Source organism: Schistocerca piceifrons, chromosome X (assembly GCF_021461385.2).
Source record: "Schistocerca piceifrons isolate TAMUIC-IGC-003096 chromosome X, iqSchPice1.1, whole genome shotgun sequence".
NCBI classification, from domain to species: Eukaryota; Metazoa; Arthropoda; class Insecta; order Orthoptera; family Acrididae; genus Schistocerca; species Schistocerca piceifrons.
Window position 1 is genome coordinate 764,179,570 of NC_060149.1, and position 20,978 is coordinate 764,200,547.

At 44.8% G+C, this 20,978-nt stretch overlaps 1 protein-coding gene across 2 annotated transcripts in view; it reads right to left on the reverse strand.

Annotated features, from left to right (window-relative positions):
• LOC124722942 (hyaluronidase B-like) overlaps positions 1-7,823 on the reverse strand; it is a 199,776-nt gene extending 191,953 nt beyond the window's left edge. The window contains exon 1 of one of the 2 annotated variants that reach the window (XM_047248105.1): positions 7,697-7,823. In XM_047248105.1, the coding sequence (XP_047104061.1) occupies positions 7,697-7,773 (77 nt within the window). In that variant the 5' untranslated portion in view covers positions 7,774-7,823. The remainder of the gene's footprint in view (positions 1-7,696) is intronic. The other variant, XM_047248106.1, reaches the window with a different exon arrangement.
• Between the last annotated feature and the right edge of the window lie 13,155 nt (positions 7,824-20,978).

The window sequence follows — 20,978 nt, forward strand, 5'->3', positions numbered from 1 at the left end:
ATATGCGGTTTGCCTTACGAGTTTTTTTCCTAGCGGTAAATGGACTTTCACCTCCGGTAGCGGATTACGTACGCTAAAAAAGATTTAAACTGCGCTGTGGTTGGCATTCCATGCTAAGATTTCACCATAACTGAATGGCTGAGCCTGTTCTTGGTTGGAGAAGACAATGCTTTGTAACGGAATACGTATTTAGACCAACACTGACGGCGATGGCATAACCTACAGTTGCAAGTCAGGTGCCAATTCCTTCTATTTTATTAGAAGAATATAAGTGTTCTGTAATTTTCTTAGTGTAGACCGATTTTTGTGATCTTTCTAGTTTTGCTGTCATTACTGATCAAAGAGAAATTTCCATATACCCAGCACAATTATTGTATCTGTTTTTGGGACAAATAATGCTGTTTGGTAGCCAGATCCGTAACAGACCCAGTAACGGAAATTAGTGTGATGGAGGGTAGGAACAAATGTTTTAATGTCCCTTCGAGGATTAGATCATTAGGAACACAGTACAAGCTCTTCATTAAACAACACGAGGAAAAAAAACATGCCGTGTCCTTTTCAAAGCACTTTCTCCGCCTTAATAGATTTTGAGAAACCGCGGAGAACATAAATCTGGGCGACTAGACTGGAATTTGAATCCTGTCACATCCGAATACAAGTTCACTATGTGATCTGAACTACCGTGACACCTCTAGTGGGCACTGACGTGCAATCCGGAGATGGCAAGTTCGCATCCTGGTGATGGAAGTAATGGCCCTCAATCAAAAATTAGTCTCCCACGGAATGAGATAGATGATCCTCAATGATGTTTGCATCCATTTTCTCCGTTAAAGATAAATGTCTCCGCAGTGTCCTATGGGACCAAGCTGCTGAGGTCATCGGTCCCTAGGTTTACATACTATTTAATCTAACTTAAACTAGCTTACGCTAAGAACAACAGACACGCACTCATGCCCGAGGGAGGACTCAAACCTCCGACGGGGGGAGCCGCGCGAACCGTGGCAAGGCGCCCAAGACGGCGCGGCTACCCCGCGCGGCAGAACGATTTCACGACTTGATATTCAGCATATTCTGAATGTCATTCTTGTTTATTGTTTTATATCCCTTCTACGGAAAAGAAAAAAATTTAGAATTATATATTAATACCTTCAGCTGCTGACGGGGGTTGATATATATCAACGGGGACAGGTGAAAATGTGTGCCCAGACCGGGATTCGAACTCGGACTCCCCTGCTCACATGGCAGACGTTCTATCCATCTGTCTCTCTTTTTTTTGGTAATCTCAATTTGTTCCTTATAGTTCCTTGCAATTGTTCGTGGCGGACGTCCCCTGACGCCCGTGGAAGTTCGTTATTGATCCATTCACTCAGTTTTTATTACAGAGGACAGCTAACCCTCTGGCCGAACACACTGAGCTACCGTGCCGGCATCCATCTGAGGATAGTGCGACTGCTGGGACTATCTCTCGTACGCCTCCCGCGAGACCCACATTCTCACCATGTCCACACACTACATTCGTAGTGTCCCTACCCAACACACTCATTACTCGTGCAAGGCATTTTTGCCAAGTCCCGTAAGAGTTCGGGTAATATGTGTGCATCGACACAGAAGAGGAAGGTCATGGCCGGTATTGCCAGAAATATATAGACTACTGGCCATTAAAATTGCTACACCAAGAAGAAATGCAGATGATAAACGGGTATTCATTGGACAAATATATTATACTAGAACTGACATGTGATTACATTTTCACGCAATTTGGGTGCATAGATCCTGAGAAATCAGTATCCAGAACTACCACCTCTGGCCGTAATAACGGCCTTGATACGCCTGGGCATTGAGTCAAACAGAGCTTGGATGCCGCCATGCAGCTTCAACACGATACAACAGTTCGTCAAGAGTAGTGACTGGCGTATTGTGACGAGCCAGGTGCTCGGCCACCATTGACCAGACGTTTTCAATTGGTGAGAGATCTGGAGAATGTGCTGGCCAGGGCAACAGTCGAACATTTTCTGTATCCAGAAAGGCCCCTTCGGGACCTGTAACATGCGGTCGTGCACTATCCTGCTGAAATGTAGGGTTTCGCAGGGATCGAATGAAGGGTAGAGCCACTGGTCGTAACACATCTGAAATGTAACGTCCACTGTTCAAAGTGCCGTCAATGCGAACAAGAGGTGACTGAGACGTATAACCAATGGCACCCCATACCATCACGCCGGGTAATACGCCAGTATGGCGATGACGAATACACGCTTCCAATGTGCGTTCACCGCGATGTCGCAAAACATGGATGCGACCATGATGATGCTGTAAACAGAACCTGGATTCATCCGAAAAAATGACGTTTTGCCATTCGTGCACCCAGTTTCGTCGTTGAGTACACCATCGCAGGCGCTCCTATCTATGATGCAGCGTCAAGGGTAACCGCAGCCACGGTCCTGTAATGTAGTGGATTGCTCCTGGTATACAGTCTGGACCAGAAGACTTGCTTTTATTCAGTCTTATCATTTTCGTAATCAAGAATAATAATACAAGAACAGTGTCGTCCACTCAACGAGAACACGCGGCATGCTGTCCGTTCGACAGACGGACACATCAAGCTCGGCGACTGGCTTACTGCTGTTCGAGGAGTATAGGCTAGGAGCCGGCGATGTAGATTTCTGATCAAAAGTATCCGGACACCGCTATGTAACGAGCAACTGGTTATTAGATGTCACGTGAGGCACACCCACCAGCACAAAAGCAGAATGGCAGTATTGCGTTGTCAGTGGAGAATGTAATAAATGTATTAACCGATATCGAGTCATATAAAATGACTGATTCCATATTGGCAACAAAAATCCAGAAATCCACTACTACATCGCTAGGCGAAAGTGTTTAAATATCAACTTGTATAAACACTTAATGTAATTACAATGATGATTATGGACTTCTCAAAAAAGATAAACAATTATTTGTATTTTTTTTATGAAATGCATGTTCCAAAGATGATTTTGCTTAAATAGATCGATTTGCATAAATAGAACGATAAATCTTTGTTTTTAGTTAGTTGTACGAGTCTGAAGTGTGACAATGGAGTACAAGTTATGTGTGTTATATTGATATGTATTGTGAAGTAATAACTGAAAATATTTGTTTTATTCACCAGAAAGTCCACCAGTGTTTACACGATTTCGTAAAAGCAACCCAAACGTCTTCTATACGATCATAAAAAGTCATACAAAAAATGGATAACGGCCGGCCGGGGTGACCGAGCGGTTCTAGGCCCTACAGCATGGAACCGTGCGACCGCTACGGTCGCAGGTTCGAATCCTGCCTTGGGCATGGGTATGTGTGATGTCGTTAGGTTAGTTAGGTTTAAGTAGCTCTAAGTTCTAGGGGACTGATGACCTGAGATGTTAAGTCCCATAGTGCTCAGAGCCATTTGAACCATTTTTGATAACGAGCCTTCAACTTACAACAAAGAAGAGGAATAAAAGATGAGTATTATTAATAAAACTGGTTATCGCTATGCAGTGTGTCACTTTCTCAGCGTGGCAGGTGCTGTGAAAATGTGACCAAATTAATAAATTACTTTAAAAATTAATAAAGCTGCTTTGGACAGCAAGAGAGTGGTGACTGTCAGAAGAAGCAATGTCAGCAGAATTGATCGGTTAGAAGAGCTCAGTAGCTTCGAACGTGGGCTAGTCATTCGATGACTGAGCAAAAAATCCACCAGGAATATTTTAACTCTTCTAAAGATGCTGCAGTCGGCTGCCGGTGACTGTGAAGTGGAAACGTGAAAGAACAACTACAGATAAACCGAAACCAGGCAGGTTTCGTGCACTGACGGACAGCGACCATCGGGCATTGCGGGAGGAATCATTCGTGAGTTCTAAAGTGCTACCAGCAATCCAGCTTACTGTGAATGTGCGCAGGGAGTTAAAAAGAATAGGGTAGAAGAGCCGAGCAGCCCCTCATAAGCCACATATTTATGTAGTCAATGCTAAGCGACGCTCGAGGTGGTGTAAAGAGGCTTGCCACTGGATGACTGGAAGCGGGTGATTTGGAATGACGCTATATCCTGTGGCAATCCAACGAAAGGGTTTGGGTTTGGCGAGTGCCTGGAGAACGTTACCTGACGCAAACAGTTAAGTACGGAGACGGTGGTGTTATGATACGGTGGTTTGCGTGTGGTCCCTTCACTACGCTTAAGAAAACGCCAAATACGACGAACGCATTTAACAGAATTGCGTACTGCATACAGCAAGGGAACAATTCGGACACGATAAGTGGAATGATCATATAAAACAATGATGTCAAATTAAACACCTTTCAGCCGTCAATTTTCAACGTTATTTTACAAAGCAACCAGTGTCGGCACTTTATTACGCCATCTGCAGGCCCCTGTTAACAGTGGGCGGGTGATGTTTGAAGTGGTCACTGTAGTAAATAGATATCTACTAATACCAGTCCTGCTGGTCCCTGCTTCGATGACAAGCGAGGTAGATTGTTTCTACACATCGGCCAGGGGCCTGAAGATGGCGTAATAAAGCGCCGAAACTGGTTGCCTAATATAATAAGATTGAAAATTGACGGTTGAAAGGTGTTTAATTTGACATTATCAATCGAACAGCCGAGTCCCGCGACCATCGCTAAAACGGTTGGGCATACAGAGATATAAAACAATTGTGAGAAAAGCAGATGGCAGACTCAGATCCATAGGAAGAACCATGAGGAACTGTAACTCATCTACGAGGGAAGTGGGTTCTTCAAGCCATTCTGGAGTACTGTTGATCTGTCTGGGATCCCTACCAGATAGCACTGACAGAAAGGACAGAGAAGATTTACATTTACATCTACATTTATACTCCGCAAGCCACCCAACGGTGTGTGGCGGAGGGCACTTTACGTGCCACTGTCGTACCTCCCTTTCCTGTTCCAGTCGCGTATGGTTCACGGAAAGAACGACTGCCGGAAAGCCTCCGTGCGCACTGTAATCTCTCTAATTTTACATTCGTGATCTCCTCGGGAGGTATAAGTAGGGGGAACAATATATTCGATACCTCATCCAGAAACGCACCCTCTCGAAACCTGGACAGCAAGCTAAACCGCGATGCAGAGCGCCTCTCTTGCAGACTCTGCCACTTGAGTTTGCTAAACATCTCCGTAACGGTATCACGGTTACCAAAAAACCCTGTGACGAAACGCGGCGCTCTTCTTTGGATCTTCTCTATCTCCTCCGTCAATCCGACCTGGTACGGATCCCACACTGATGAGCAATACTCGAGTACAGGTCGAACGAGTGTTTCGTAAGCCGCCTCCTTTGTTGATGGACTACATTTTCTATTGACTCTCCCAATGAATCTCAACCTGGCACCCGCCTTACCAACAATTAATTTTATATAATCATTCCACTTCAAATCGTTTCGTACGCATACTCCCAGATATTTTACAGAAGTAACTGCTACCAGTGTTTGTTCCGCTATCATATAATCATACAATAAAGGATCCTTCTTTCTATGTATTCGCAATACATTACATTTGTCTATGTTAAGGGTCAGTTGCCAGTCCCTGCACCAAGTGCCCATCCGCTGCAGATCTTCCTGCATTTCGCTGCAATTTTCTGATGCTACAACTTCTCTGTATACTACAGCATCATCCGCTAAAAGCCGCATGGAACTTCCGACACTATCTACTAGGTCACTTATATATATTGTGAAAAGCAATGGTCCCATAACACTCCCCTGTGGCACTCCAGAGGTTACTTCAACGCCTGTAGACGTCTCTCCATTGAGAACAACATGCTGTGTCCTGTTTGCTAAAAACTCTTCAATCCAGCCACTCAGCCAAGATTCAACGAAGGGCGTTACGTTTCGTCACGGGGTCGTTTAATCGGCACAAGAGTGTTACAGAGATGTTTAACAAACTCCATTGGCAGACGTTACAAGAGAGGCGTTGTGCATCACGAAGAGATTTACTATTGAAATTTAGGGAGAGTGCTTTCTAGGAAGAGTCGGTCAACATATTGCTTTCCCCTACATACATTTCGCGTAATGACCAGAAGGAGAAAATTCGAGAAATTTGAACCAATTCAAAGACTTACCGACAATAATTCTTCCCACGCGCTATTCACGAGCGGAACAGTGTCGAAGAGCTCAGTTAGTGGTTCAGGAAGTACCCTCGGTCACACACACGATTAGGTGATTTGCGGAGTATGATGTAGATGTTGACTGTTTTTATCAGCATGACAGTGCACCCTGCCACAAAGCCGCATCGATTCGTGGGAAATGGCATTCCTGAATTGGAATGGTCTGCCCAGAATCTCGACCGGAACTCAGTGGAACACCTTTGGGGCGTGTCAGAACGCCGACTTCGCTCCATTCCCCAACGTGCAACCTTCTCTGGTTTCGGCTCTCGAGGAAGAACGGGCTGCCATTCCTCCACAGATACACACCTCATCGAAAGTGTCTCTAGCAGAGCTAAAACCGTGGAGAAACCCTGTACCGATGTCCGCTAATAGATGTCCTGATACTTTTGATCAGATAGTGTATTTTATCCTTTATTTTCTCTCTCAGTGACGTATGTCCACGATACAAACGCAAGCTCTCGTGCCTTTCATCGACAGGGAACAGTTACAAATAAGCAACGACAATCACGTCAAAGCAACGGTTGGCGATGAAGCACTCCTCGCCGCATCCCAGGGTCTTCCCGAGCTGAAAGTGCCGTAGAGACCTAGCAGACCTAGTAGATAGTGTCGGAAGTTCCATGAGGCTTTTCGCGGATGATGCTGTAGTATACAGAGTAGTTGCAGCATTAGAAAATTGCAGCGAAATCCAGGAAGATCTGCAGCGGACAGGCACTTGGTGCAGGGAGTGGCAACTGACCCTTAACATAGACAAATGTAATGTATTGCGAATCCATAGAAAGAAGGAGCCTTTATTGTATGATTATATGATAGCGGAACAAACACTGGTAGCAGTAACTTCTGTAAAATATCTGGGAGTATGCGTGCGGAACGATTTGAAGTGGAATGATCATATGAAATTAATTGTTGGTAAGGCGGGTGCCAGGTTGAGATTCATTGGGAGAGTCCTTAGAAAATGTAGCCCATCAGCAAAGGAGGTGGCTTACAAAACACTCGTTCGACCTATACTTGAGTATTGCTGATCAGTGTGGGATCAAGGTCGGGTTGACAGAGGAGACAGAGAAGATCCAAAGAAGAGCGGCGCGTTTCGTCACAGGATTATTTGGTAAGCGTGATAGCGTTACGGAGATGTTTAGCAAACTCAAGTGGCAGAGTCTGCAAGAGAGGCGCTCTGCATCGCGGTGTAGGTTTCGAGAGGGTGCGTTTCTGGATGAGGTATCAAATATATTGTTCCCTCTACTTATTTATACCTCCCGAGGAGATCACGAATGTAAAATTAGAGAGATTCGAGCGCACACAGAGGCTTTCCGGCAGTCGTTCTTCCCGCGAACCATACGCGACTGGAACAGGAGAGGGAGGTAATGACAGTGGCACGTGAAGTGCCCTCCGCCACACACCGTTGGGTGGCTTGCGGAGTATAAATGTAGATGTAGAGGTTAACATTTTCGCCACTCGTCCACACGGCGCAGTTCCAGTTCGTCGAGAAACGGGAGGAAAGCAGTGGCAACACGCCGGCTGGAGAATCGTCGGACTGGTCTGAAAAGCTTAGCGCGGCTGCGGCCGGCGTACCTGTCGGCGAGCAGCAGGAGCGGCCAGCAGCAGCAGCAGAGGCAGTAGCACAGCGCTTGCGCCCTTGCGGCATCCATGGCAGAAGGCAGTAGGCGGCAGGCAGCAGGCAGCCAGTCGCGTTATAAGCGCGTCGCCCCCTCCAGCACGCGAGTAATTGCGTCCGGAAGGCGCGCAGCTTTTGCGGTAAGCACGAGCCCCGAGCCCCCCTCCACGCTACCCCTCTGCGCCGCCAGGCAGTTCTGCGAGCGCCAGATAAAAGCGCCGATAGTCCGTGAAAGCGCGTGCCCGCGCAGGATAACAATCGGCGTGACGGACGCCTACGTAACATGTGTCGCATTACGTCGCGCCTCCCAGTCGCGGTGGCTTCTGCGCCCGGGCACAACACGCACCTCAGGGAAGTGTGATGGGAGTCTTTCCCTCCGCATTGTACAGGGTTTATATTTGAAGAGCTCTCTGCGCACGTGTAACAAATCGGTAGAGAAACGAAGGTAGATTCGTCACTTGCTTGGCCTTTAGGTATTCACTCGGTATCGAGTGCTTCTCGAGAACAGACCGCACTTCCTGAGTGGGAGAATTTTACAAAAACAGTGATTCGGCGACTGAAGCGCAGAGGACATTTGGCAGTGATCGTGGATTGCGTAATATAAATGATACTCTGATAATCCGGAAACTGATGAAAACGTTTGAGTGACCCGTTCGACAGTGGTCAAACCGAAATCCGGCCGACAGAGGTCATCGAGAACGGGCGAATCCGTGTTGAGTGTAAATCGGTCTGTTCGTGACGATCCTAACCTCTCCATTCGTAAGCGTCCAAATTATTTAATGGTTCAAATGGCTCTGGGCACTATGGGACTTAACTTCTGAGGTCATCAGTCCCCTAGAACGTAGAACTACTTAAACCTAACTAACCTAAGGACATCACACAGATCCATGCCCGAGGCAGGATTCGAACCTGCGACCGTAGCGGTCGCGCGGTTCCAGACTGAAGCGCCTAGAACCGCTCGACCACACCGGCCGGGTAAAACTGCACCCTTACCAAATAAAACTGGTGCAAAAATTCAGGATGCCAGACATAGACTAGAGTTCGTTAATGATGTGTCTCCTCTTTGAACGGTCACGTCGATAAGCAAAATGGAGCGATACGACTCCTAAGCAAAAGCATGAAAAGCCACTTCATTCGTCAAAAGTTACTGACTATGGGCTGCGATGTCGGCTCGAGGAATAACTGGCCCGTACTTTTTCAAGGACGAGAGCGGTCATACAGTTACAGTGAATTCGAAACGTTTTGTGACGTTGTTAAATAACTTTCCGATACCTGAACTGCAAAACTTTCATGGTTTTAGCCAAAGAACATCGTTTCAGCTAGAAGGAGCCACAGTACACACGTCCAGTGCGTCTATATTGTGAATTCGTGAAATTTTCCTTGGCAAATTGATCTCCAGGAGGGGTGACATAAACTGAACATCACGCAGTTTATATTTGAGCCCCGTGGATTTTTTCTAATGGGATATGACGAATCTAAAGTATATGTCAATAATCCAACTTCTCTGGACTAATTGAAAGAAAATATCTTTAGCGAATTGGCAGACGTCCCCGTGTCTACATGCCGAGCCATCGAGAAAAATTTTGTCCATTATTTAAATGAGTGCCGCAGGCATGCTGGTTTGCATTTAAATGACATTATTTTTAAGAAATAAATTTCTTAAGTGTATATTTCAATAATAAATAACGATTTTGTCGATATACTGCAATCTCTATTTTAGTTTGAAACATCAAAAATATACTTTCTTTTGAGGCACTCTGTATATTACTGATTGGCAGACAACATTAACAGCAACCTCAGACTTTTCGCACCTGATGCAGTTATCTTAATTGAAAAAGAAGTGTGATAGGACCTTTACTGTTTACTATGTACAGGATAATTATAATTAAAGTTAAACTTTCAAACCGCTGTAGAAATAACACCACTGGCCAGGATGAAGTCAAATTGCAACGGAATATTATCGGAGAAGGGGGAAAACGTATGGCAGAAGAAAAACAAATAGTTACCAAATGTAGCAACAGATGGTGCTGTAAGCATCATAATGTAATAGTGGTCGACTACAAATGACAAATAAATCATACAACAATGCCTAAGGCGTATGTTTGACGTTAAACAAACTGTACTTCTCATTGTGCATGGATGTACAGGTATGATAATGTCAGTTACGCAAGCGCATCCACCACGGCGAGGTCATCTCACATTTGATGGGAAAAATCAGTTTTTAATTGTTCTGAGGCCAAAACCCGCATAAAAAAGCACCATCACATCGGTTTTTAATTGTCCTGAAGCCAAAAATCGCTTAAAAAGCATCAATCAAAATCAAATCGGATTATTAATTTCCATGTGACTGGCGCAAAACATGTTCAATATTCTGTTCAAATGGTTCAAATGGCTCTGAGCACTATGGGACTCAACATCTGAGGTCATCAGTCCCCTAGAACTTAGGACTACTTAAACCTATATAACCTAAGGACATCACAAACATCCATGCCCGATGCAGGATTCGAACCTGCGACCGTAGCGGTCGCGCGGTTCCAGACTGTAGCGCCTAGAACCGCTCGGCCACTCCGACCGGCCAATATTCTGTCCACCGTTTTCTGCAACAAGTTGAAATCGAGAAACATCATGTTCAACAACTGATCGAAGTGTTTCCGGGATCACGTTCGGAATGTGTTGCGCAATCCGTGCCTTCAGTGCACCTAAGTTTGCAATCGGAACACTGAACACATCTTTCAGATAGCCCCACAGCCAGAAGTCACACGGATTAAGATCAGGTGATCGGGACGGCCAGGCTGTAGGGAAATGACGGCTAATAATTCTAGCATTTCCGAAATGGCGCTTCAGCAGCTGCTTAGCTGGATTTGCAATGTGCAGAGGTGCGCCATGTTGCAGAAAAATGACCCCATCCACACATCCACGCTGTTGGAGAGCTCGAATGACGTTGTTGCGCAAAGACACTCATAGCGTTTGCTAGTGACGGTACAGGTAACAGGGCCGGAATCACCCGTCTTTTCGAAAAAATATGGCCCTATGATAAATGATGCCATAAACCCCTCACCACACAGTGACCTTTTCAGGATGAAGTGGTACTGGTTGATTTGCGTGTGGATTTTTCGTTGCCCATATTCGACAATTCTGTGTATTGGCATATCGTGTCAGATGAAAGTGGGCTTCGTCTGTCCAGAAAATCTTCCAAGGCCAATCATTGTCCACTTCCATGGGAGCAAGAAACTCTAAAGCAAAGGTCTCTCTTGCTGGCAGATCAACAGGAAGCAACTCGTGCACATGGGCAATTTTAAATAGATACCAAAGAAGGATGTTTCGTAGGATTTTACACTCCGTGCTCACTGGTATGTCCAATTTTCGGGCTATTATCCGTGCACTATACGTTTGCACACCACCACTCGTCTCCCCCTGCATTGCTGTGGCCACTGCTTCCACTGACGTCGAATCAATTCATTTCCTCCCTCTACCAGGTTTCACACAAAAAAAACCGTCTTTTCGAATTTCCAAATCATTTCTCCAGACCCACGGTAGTCATCGAACCAACGCCTATTTTCAAATCCTTCAGTGTCTGTAACTTCTGCAGAGCGACGAGTGCACAGTCATCACTACTGCAATACAGCTTTTCAAGCAGAGTGCGATCTTGCATTGAGACGGTCGTGGCGAACGTCGCAGGGGCGAAAGGCGGAAAAGCCGTGTACCCGACGTGTTTATAGCAACTTCAATGGGTCGCGCGCATGATAGGTGTTTTCATTTACGTATTCTGAGATATACAGCGTCAACTGTTGATCAATTTTCACACTATTTTCTTTCTTCTGCCATACGTTTTCCCCCCTCTCCGATAATATTCCGTTGCAATTGGGCGTCATTCTGACGGGGGGTGTTATTTCTACAGCGTTTTGAAAGTTTAACTCTAATTATAATTACTCTGTATATAAACGATGCGTCCGAAGCTCTTTAAGGCCTTTCACAAATGATGCGGTTGTCTATAACAAAGTAGCAACACCAGAAGAAAATAACGATTTGCTCTATTATGTCCGCAGCTCGTGGTCGTGAGGTAGCGTTCTCGCTTCCCACGCCCAGGTGCCCGGGTTCGATTCCCGGCGGGGTCAGGGATTTTCTCTGCCTTGTGATGACTGGGTGTTGTGTGCTGTCCTTAGGTTAGTTAGGTTTAAGTAGTTCTAAGTTCTAGGGGACTGATGACCATAGATGTTAAGTCTCATAGTGCTCAGAGCCATTTGAACTATTCCTCTATTATGCCCATCCCGCCTGGATCATTGCCCCTCCTACCTTCTACAAGTCCCTTCAAATCCTGGAATGCCATGCGCTCCGCCTCGTCTATCGCATCTGCCTCCCTTCCCCCACGCAGAGCCTCTACGACTTCATTCCTTTCCCACACCTCCTCCTCTTCCTTGAACGGATACGGATCCTTTACACCTCCCGTAAACCTGATCCCCCTCATTCGCTAATCTCTCGCATCCTTTCCCACTCCCGTCCGCTGCCGCGCCTGTACACCTGCACCCCATCCGCTCGCCATCTTACCACACTCCATACCCTCGCCCAAGGTGGCTTCCGCCAACTCTCCCTCCCTGATGATGCCCTCGCCCCCTCCATCTACCCCTCCTACCAGCTTTGATCCTCTCCTTCCTCCTCCTGTGTTTTTTCTCCAGGGCACCCACTTCCCCATCTCTACCTCCTCCCTTCCTCCCCCTCCTCTTTCCCTCCCCTCCCCCCTCCTTGGGCTTCCACACACACCCCCTGCCCTCTCCCCTCCCCCTCCCTTCGCTTTCTCGCTCGTGCCCGCAGAGGCTAAGTCCGTTATCAGCACGTTACATAACGAAGGTCACGCGTTCTCTATATAAGCAGGCAGTGCACGCCAGCGGAATCATTCTGCAGTGAGCTCTATCTGCAGCAGCACTGAAGCACTATGCCTCGTCGACGTGTGTATCGTCAACGTCGCCATCGCATGCCAGTGTATAAACACATAATAACCCTTGAGAATAAACTGGGCACAAATGGAACTGCACAAACTGTCATATTGAATGGAGCAATTTTTTTCCGTGGATGTCGAGTTAATTTCAGTCTTGACGTTGCCACAGGGAGTACTGGAATTGGATGGTTTACTCTCGCTATCGTCCGATGGGAGAATGTCTCTCTACCTGGACCCGAATCATTTGCCGACCGAAATGACATCGCTGATGACCTCAGATGTTAAATCCCATAGTGCTCAGAGCCATTTGAAGCATTTGAGGTATGGTGATCAGAGAGGCCAGAAACAACAGTCTATCATTTATATTGTGCTCTAGACGCCATGTTGCTACACTACTGGCCATTAAAATTGCTACACCACGAAGATGACGTGCTACAGACGCGAAATTTAACCAACAGGAAGAAGATGCTGTGATATGCAAATGATTTGCTTTTCAGAGCATTCAAACAAGGTTGGCGCCGGTGGTGACACCTACAACGTGCTGACATGAGGAAAGTTTCCAACCGATTTCTTCTACGCAAACAGCAGTTGACCGGCGTTGCCTGGTGAAACGTTGTTGTAATGCCTCGTGTAAGGAGGAGAAATGCGTACCATCACGTTTCCGACTTTGATAAACGTCGGATTGTAGCCTATCGCGATTGCGGTTTATCGTATCGCGACATTGCTGCTCGCGATGGTCGAGATCCAATGACTGTTAGCAGAATATGGAATCGGTGGGTTCAGGAGGGTAATACGGAACGCCGTGCTGGATCCCAACGGCCTCGTATCACTAGCAGTCGAGATGACAGGCATCTTTTCCGCATGGCTGTAACGGATCGTGCAGCCACGTCTCGATCCCTGAGTCAACATATCGGGACGTTTGCAAGACAACAACCATCTGCACGAACAGTTCGACGACGTTTGCAGCAGCATGGACTATCAGCTTGGAGACCATGGCTGCGGATACCCTTGACGCTGCATCACAGATAGGAGCGCCTGCGATGGTGTACTCAACGACGAACCAGGATGCATGAATGGAAAAACGTCATTTTTTCAGATGAATCCAGGTTCTGTTCATAGCATCATGATGGTCGCATCCGTGTTTGGCGACATCGCGGTGAACGCACATTGGAAGCGTGTATTCGTCATCGCCATACTGGCGTATCACCCGGCGTGATGGTATGGGGTACCATTGGTTACACGTCTCGGTCACCTCTTGTTCGCATTGACGGCACTTTGAACAGTGGACGTTACATTTCAGATGTGTTACAACCCGTGGCTCTACCCTTCATAGATCCCTGCGAAACCCTACATTTCAGCAGGATAATACACGACCGCATGTTGCAGGTGCTGTACGGGCCTTTCGGGATACAGAAAATGTTCGATTGCTGCCCTGGGCAGCACATTCTCCAGATCTCTCACCAATTGAAAACGTCTGGTGAATGGTGGTCGAGCAAAAGGCTCGTCACAATACGCCTGTCACTACTCTTGGTGAACTGTGGTATCGTGTTGAAGCTGCATGGGCAGCTGTACCTGTACACGCCACCCAAGATCTGTTTGACTCAATGTCCAGTCGTATCAAGGCCGTTATTACGGTCAGAGGTGGTTGTTATGGGTACTGATTTCTCAGGCTCTATGCACCCAAATTGCGTGAAAATGTAATCACATGTCAGTTCTAGTATACTATATTTATCCAAAGAATACCAGTTTATCATCTGCATTTCTTCTTGGTGTAGCAATTTTAATGGCCAGTAGAGTAAATACCTGCATCGTCATCTAAGCGTCATGTTCCTCCTGACGTTTACGAATGATACATAAGGACGGGTATTAAGCATCCATTCGCCAGTTGAGATTTAGATGCCAATGTCGTACAATCTGACTTTAAAAGAACGATCATCTGTATTAAGAGCGAATTACTTCTCACTAGTTGGTTTAAGCATTGGAAATTGTAGCATCGCTCTGATTGGACTGGAGACATACAACATCAGCCCAAATATCACAGAGGCTAATACTAAACTGCATCTGGAAATTAGTGGTAAAAATGAAATTGAGGGAAACTGAATCTGGTGCATACCGTATTGACGATTTGAAAGAAGTTTTCGATTAGTCCGGTAAAGGGATTGAGCTCCGTGTAAGCATCAGTACACTTAAATCTGAAATTAGGACGGTGAATGCATCTTTTGACTTCAAGCAGAAAGATTCAGTAGGACTACTACTGTGTTTCACAAAGGGACAGGTTTTGAAGACGGATCCGAGCAAATTTTACAAGTCTGATCAGACATAGATATTCTCCCTGTCAGTACAATCCGAGTTGAGTGTAACATTGCAACGAATCCGTATCTCGACGATAGAGTGTTTCATGGAATTTAGGATTATTCTCATCAGTGGGAACAGGGTATAAAATTGTTGAGACTTATACCAACGTTATATACCTTCCTGAGACAGTTCAGACATTGGACTACCTGGAACTGCGTATTGTGGACCAGGACAACCAACTTGTCGACTTTCGTGGTGAGGAAATCATTGTACGACTACATCTAAGACAGGACAGGCGTACAGCACAGCACTTTGCAGCAGACTGCAAGGTGATAACACGTGCGAACTGCGAGTTTCTTAAATCAGGAGGCTTGAAACCTCGCATTGACGCGTCGTCAATATATTTCGCCCAGTGGAATGTGACGAGCGAATCATACGCCAGGAATACTTCTCGCATAAACCCTATGCTTCAACGACATTTAATAAGAACAATGAAATTAGGATTGTCATCCAGCACCAAGACGCTTTAACTCTTCCATGGAAGAGTTTCATATATTTGGTTGTATCATTTAAGAAACAGGATGGTAGTCATACAGTGGGATCAAAGCTTACACGTAAGGTTTTGGCATTCTTGTTCCAGGATATACGACATGAACGTAATACTGGCATACCATCAACCCTTAAAACATATGTCTCATCATCATCACCCACTGATTTGAATGGTTTAGAAAATGGAGGATGGTTTATAGACGAGCCTGTGGGCAGAACAGCAGAAGAGTACGTCGGTTTACCGCATGCATACCTCTGGAAATGCTTATGGAGTACTTTGAGGACATGCAGCGAATTATTATGAATGCTAAAGAGGAACTTTTTCTGGTACGGAGTGTAACGGATAGTGACTCATACATTCAAGGAGCTGAAAAGGAGAATCAGATGATCATCAATAAAACTATATGGAAAATGCCACGCATCACTGTGGCAGACAAGGAGCGTTTGAAGGTTTTAAAAGTCTTGTATACTGGTACATGTCTGCCAAGATAGATACTGCCTACAGGAAAATTAAAGAGACCTTTGGAGAAAAGAGAACCACTTGCATGAATATCAAGAGCTCAGATGGAAACCCAGTTCTAAGCAAAGAAGGCAAAGAAGAAAGGTGGAAGGAGTATATAGAGGGTCATTACAGGGGCGATGTTCTTGAGGACAATATTATGGAACTGGAAGAGGATGTAGATGAAGATGAAATGGGAGATATGATACTGCATGAAGAGTTTGACAGAGCACTGAAAGACCTAAGTCGAAACAAGGCCCCGGGAGTAGACAAAATTCCATTAGAACTACTGACAGCCTTGGGAGAGCCATTCCTGACAAAACCCTACCATCTGGTGAGCAAGATGTATGAGACAAGCGAATTACCCTCAGACTTCAAGAAGAATATAATAATTATAATCCCAAAGAAAGCAGGTGTTAACAGATGTGAAAATTACCGAACTATCAGTTTAATAAGTCACAGCTGCAAAATTCTAACGCTAATTCTTTACAGACGAATGGAAAAACTTGTAGAAGCCGACCTCAGGGAAGATCAGTTTGGATTCCGTAGAAATGTTAAAATACGTGAGGCAATTCTGACCCTACGACTTATCTTAGAAGAAAGATTAAGGAAAGGCAAACCCACATTTCTAGCATTTGTAGACTTAAAGAAAGCTTTTGACAATGTTGACTGGACTACTCTCTTTCAAATTCTGAAGATGGCAGGGGTAAAATACAGGGAGTGAAAGGCTATTTACAATTTGTACAGAAACCAGATGGCAGTTATAAGAGTCGAGGGACATGAAAGGGAAGCAATGGTTGGGAAGGGTGTGAGACAGGGTTTTCTACCCCTCCCCGATGTTATTCAATCTGTATATTGAGCAAGCAGTAAAGGAAACGAAAGAAAAATTCGGAGTAGGTATTAAAATCCATAGAGAAGAAATAAAAACTTTGAGGTTCGCCGATGACATTGTAATTCTGTCAGAGACAGAAAAAAAAATGGTTCAAATGGCTCTGAGCACTATGGGACTTAACTACTGAGGTCATCAGTCCCCTAGAAATTAGAACTACTTAAACCTAACCAACCTAAGGACATCACACACATCCATGCCCGAGGCAGGATTCGAACCTGCGACCGTAGCGGTCACGCGGTTCCAAACTGACGCGCTCAGAACCGCACGGCCACATCGGCCGGCTGTCAGAGACAGCAAAGGACTTGGAAGAGCAGTTGAAGGGAGTGGACAGTGTCTTGAAAGGAGGGTATATCATGAATATCAACAAAAGCAAAAAGAGGATAATGGAATGTAGTCGAATTAAGTCGGGTGATGCTGAGGGAATTAGATTAGGAAATGAGACACTTGAAGTAGTAAAGGAGTTTTGCTATTTGGGGAGCAAAATAACTGATGATGATCGAAGTAGAGAGAATATAAAATGTAGACTGGAAATGGCAAGGAAAGCGTTTTTGAAGAAGAGAAATTTGTTAACATCGAGTATTGATTTAAGTGTCAGGAAGTCGTTTGTTAAAGTATTTGTATGGAGTGTAGCCATGTATGGAAGTGAAACATGGACGATAAATAGTTTAGACAAGAAGAGAATAGAAGCTTTCGAAATGTGGTGCTACAGACGAATGCTGAAGATGAGATGGGTAGATCACACAACTAATGAGGAGGTATTGAATAGAATTGGGGAGAAGAGGAGCTTGTGGCACAACTTGACTAGAAGAAGGGATCGGTTGGTAGGACATGTTCTGAGGCATCATGGGATCACCAATTTAGTACTGGAGGGCAGCGAGGAGGGTAAAAATCGTAGAGGGAGACCAAGAGATGAATACACTAAGCAGATTCAGAAGGATGTAGGCAGCAGTAGGTACTGGGAGATGAAGAAGCTTGCACAGGATAGAGTAGCATGGAGAGCTGCATCAAACCAGTCTCAGGACTGAAGACCACAACAGCAACAACATGTCTGTCATTAACTTTAATGACAGCAAGCAGACAAACATTGGCTATTAAAACCTTCGTGTAGCTGGAAGCACCGGGATTCATCATACTTGCATTTTAGACCAACAGGAGGGGGAATTTAGAATATGATTAAATCGAATTTGACAACTGTAATTTAACTAATGCCAGAGTCTATTTAAATGCCAATTTAGTGCTACAGTGGGACCAGAATGTATATAGTCTAGCATTTGACATGTATGCAAGGTTCCGTGCTTCTTACTATGGAGAGGTAGGATGTCTACTCAGTTCACGGAAATTCAAGGAGCTGCCGCCAGTCGTCGTAATAGACTGTTCTAAACAGAGTGAGATAATTAAATCAGGACCAATAGATGTACGAGTCGAATCTGATTCCGCATCAAATGTCCCAGTACATACTGCAGCGGCTGCTCTAGTTCTACACGATCGTGTGAGTGTGTTAAAACACTGAGGAGTGCAAAGTGGTTAATACGTTTCTCCCATGGAATCCACTGAGACGATCCTGGTGTATCTTATAAAGATATGATGACTTCACTTCGAATATTCGATCATCCTGATACTATCATCTACTTCTAAGACGAGGAAAAAATCACGTGGCTGCAGCGAATCTTCAAGTTTGCATCTATTCAAGACTTGGAATTCTACGGGTGCCCTGCTTTCCAACAGCTCAAGGTGAAGAAGATGTGTAAAAATAGTGTTGTGTCTGCTCACGAAAATCTAAAATTACTTTTAAGTTGGATTAATGAAAGTAGATGAATTTTGTACCTCACATTCTGTGCTTTTCTGTCTTTCTACGTAGCTTCCACTTAGATAGTATGTAGCTTTGCCCAGATCCTACGTCTGTGGCTTTGTTCAAGCGCAGGTAATATAACTTCAATATGTTTGCTTTATGTCTTTGGAAGTGGAAACGATCACGCGCCCTCTGTTTCCAAAAATTATACGTGCAGCACGATAGGCGAAATACCATGCAGTCATTACATTATTTTGTTTTCCTCCATATTAAACATCACCTCCCTCTGCTTCAAACTAATACCTTGTGCATTTTGTACAGCCTTTATATACATTTGTAAGGGTACAAATTCGTGAAATAACAACAAAGACATATGGTAAAGAATAACATTTTTTTATTCAGACGTAAATATTCACAGTAGTAATGCAGCTTTACATCCACAATGTTGTTTTTACAACACAGGAAGCAACACTGCTTTTAAATTCACAGTTCTTGTTAGTTCTGAATATTTTTATTTACATTTCTTGGTTTTACTAATAATAGTACTGGGTGAAAAATGTTTTACTTTACATTCGAATACTGATTACAACTATTTCAGAAGTACAGTTTCTCTTACACTAATACTATTATTATTACTAGTGAAATTCCACCTAAGCAGAAGATTTAATTTATACGTTGAACTGGGTGACTCTAAAACATTTTCCACCTCAAGCAGCTGATCATCAATATTGGATGTTATTTATTATGGAACATCGACCAGTGAAATGTAAGCTGTAAGCTACGCTACTGGCTTATTCCCACGCAGTTCAGTACAGTTTAAGCTACAAAGAGAACAACGTGGCTAGGATGTAGTCACGGGAATAAAGATGTGACTTAATATACGCAATAAAGGAGCAGCAACTTTAAAAATAAGAACCATCACAACAAACATTTTCGAGCCAGGCTCTCCCGCATGTCTAACAAAGCGAAATGCATCAGGACGTCTTCAAAGAAATGCCAAACAAAATTTTTAAATATGCGAAATCTGTCCGACGTGGAAAGTAGAGAATAAGAGAGAGCAAGAGCAGTGGAGCTGGGGCAGATGATGTAAGCATTTTAGTATTAATAGCGTATTTTATAAAACCCGATAAAATCTGCGAAAAGTGATTTTTAGTACATTTTCTCTGGTATTGTCAACTGCAGCCTATGTAGTGTTCCTCTAGCAGCAGTTCTCTGTTGAAGCCATCGACTAGTCCAGAATCTCCTTCGCAATTTTCTCCACCATTGTAGGACGATCGCTAACAGAGTTAACGCAGCTATTTTACGAGCGTCCATTTTTGTGAACAAACTATGTGGTTTACGTCCAGATACAGTCGATTACAGCCGCTGGAGAGCGTTGCAGTCGCAAAGCACGATGAGGAGCACGTTCCGTGAGATGTAACGGTACATACAGCATCTGGTGTGCTCCGCAATGAGAAACACGTCACGTGCGATGACCGCTCGAGTAAGTATGACCGACACAAGACACGTGGGGGATACTGAACACGTACAATACTGAGCACGATGTATGGTCACAGATTTGTTTGTCTCTATGGAAATGTGTCGCGAAGACGCTGAAAACTCTGAGCTGGCAGACGACTGGAGATTGACACCAGTTACCACAAGAAGATAGTGTAGACTAAAATAATGAATTAAAATTTGTATCCGTTCCAGAATTCGATCCTGGGTCTCGTGCTTAAGAGGCAATGCGCTAGGCAGTGTGCCACACTGGCACTGTGGATACAAGCGCAGTGTGGCGCAGTGGCTAGCGTTTCTGCCTCCTAAGCACGAGACCCAGGCTCGAATCCTGATGCTGGTAACAACTGTAATTTATTGCTTCAGTCTACGTGAGACTCAATATGTCTCAAGAATATCAACTATTTATAAATAGTATCCTGAGAAGGTCTATTTAAAAAGTTTCAATAACCAGCATTACACGAGGAATCTAGAAATGTACCACAACCCCCATGTGCACCGCTCCTGCAGAGACCAGATTAGAGCAATTGCAGCGCGCACAGAGGCATTTAAGCAATCATTCTTACTTCGCTCTATTTGTGAATGGAATGGGAAGAAATGTGTGAATTCCTAAGGGACCAAACTGCAGAGCTCATCGGTCCCTAGACTTACACACTATTTAAATTAACTTACGCTAAGGACAACACACACACACCCATGCCGCGGGTGACTCGAACCTCTGGCGGGAGGGGCCGCGCGATTCGTGACATGGCACCTCTAATAAAAAGGGGATAGGTCTGATGTCAACA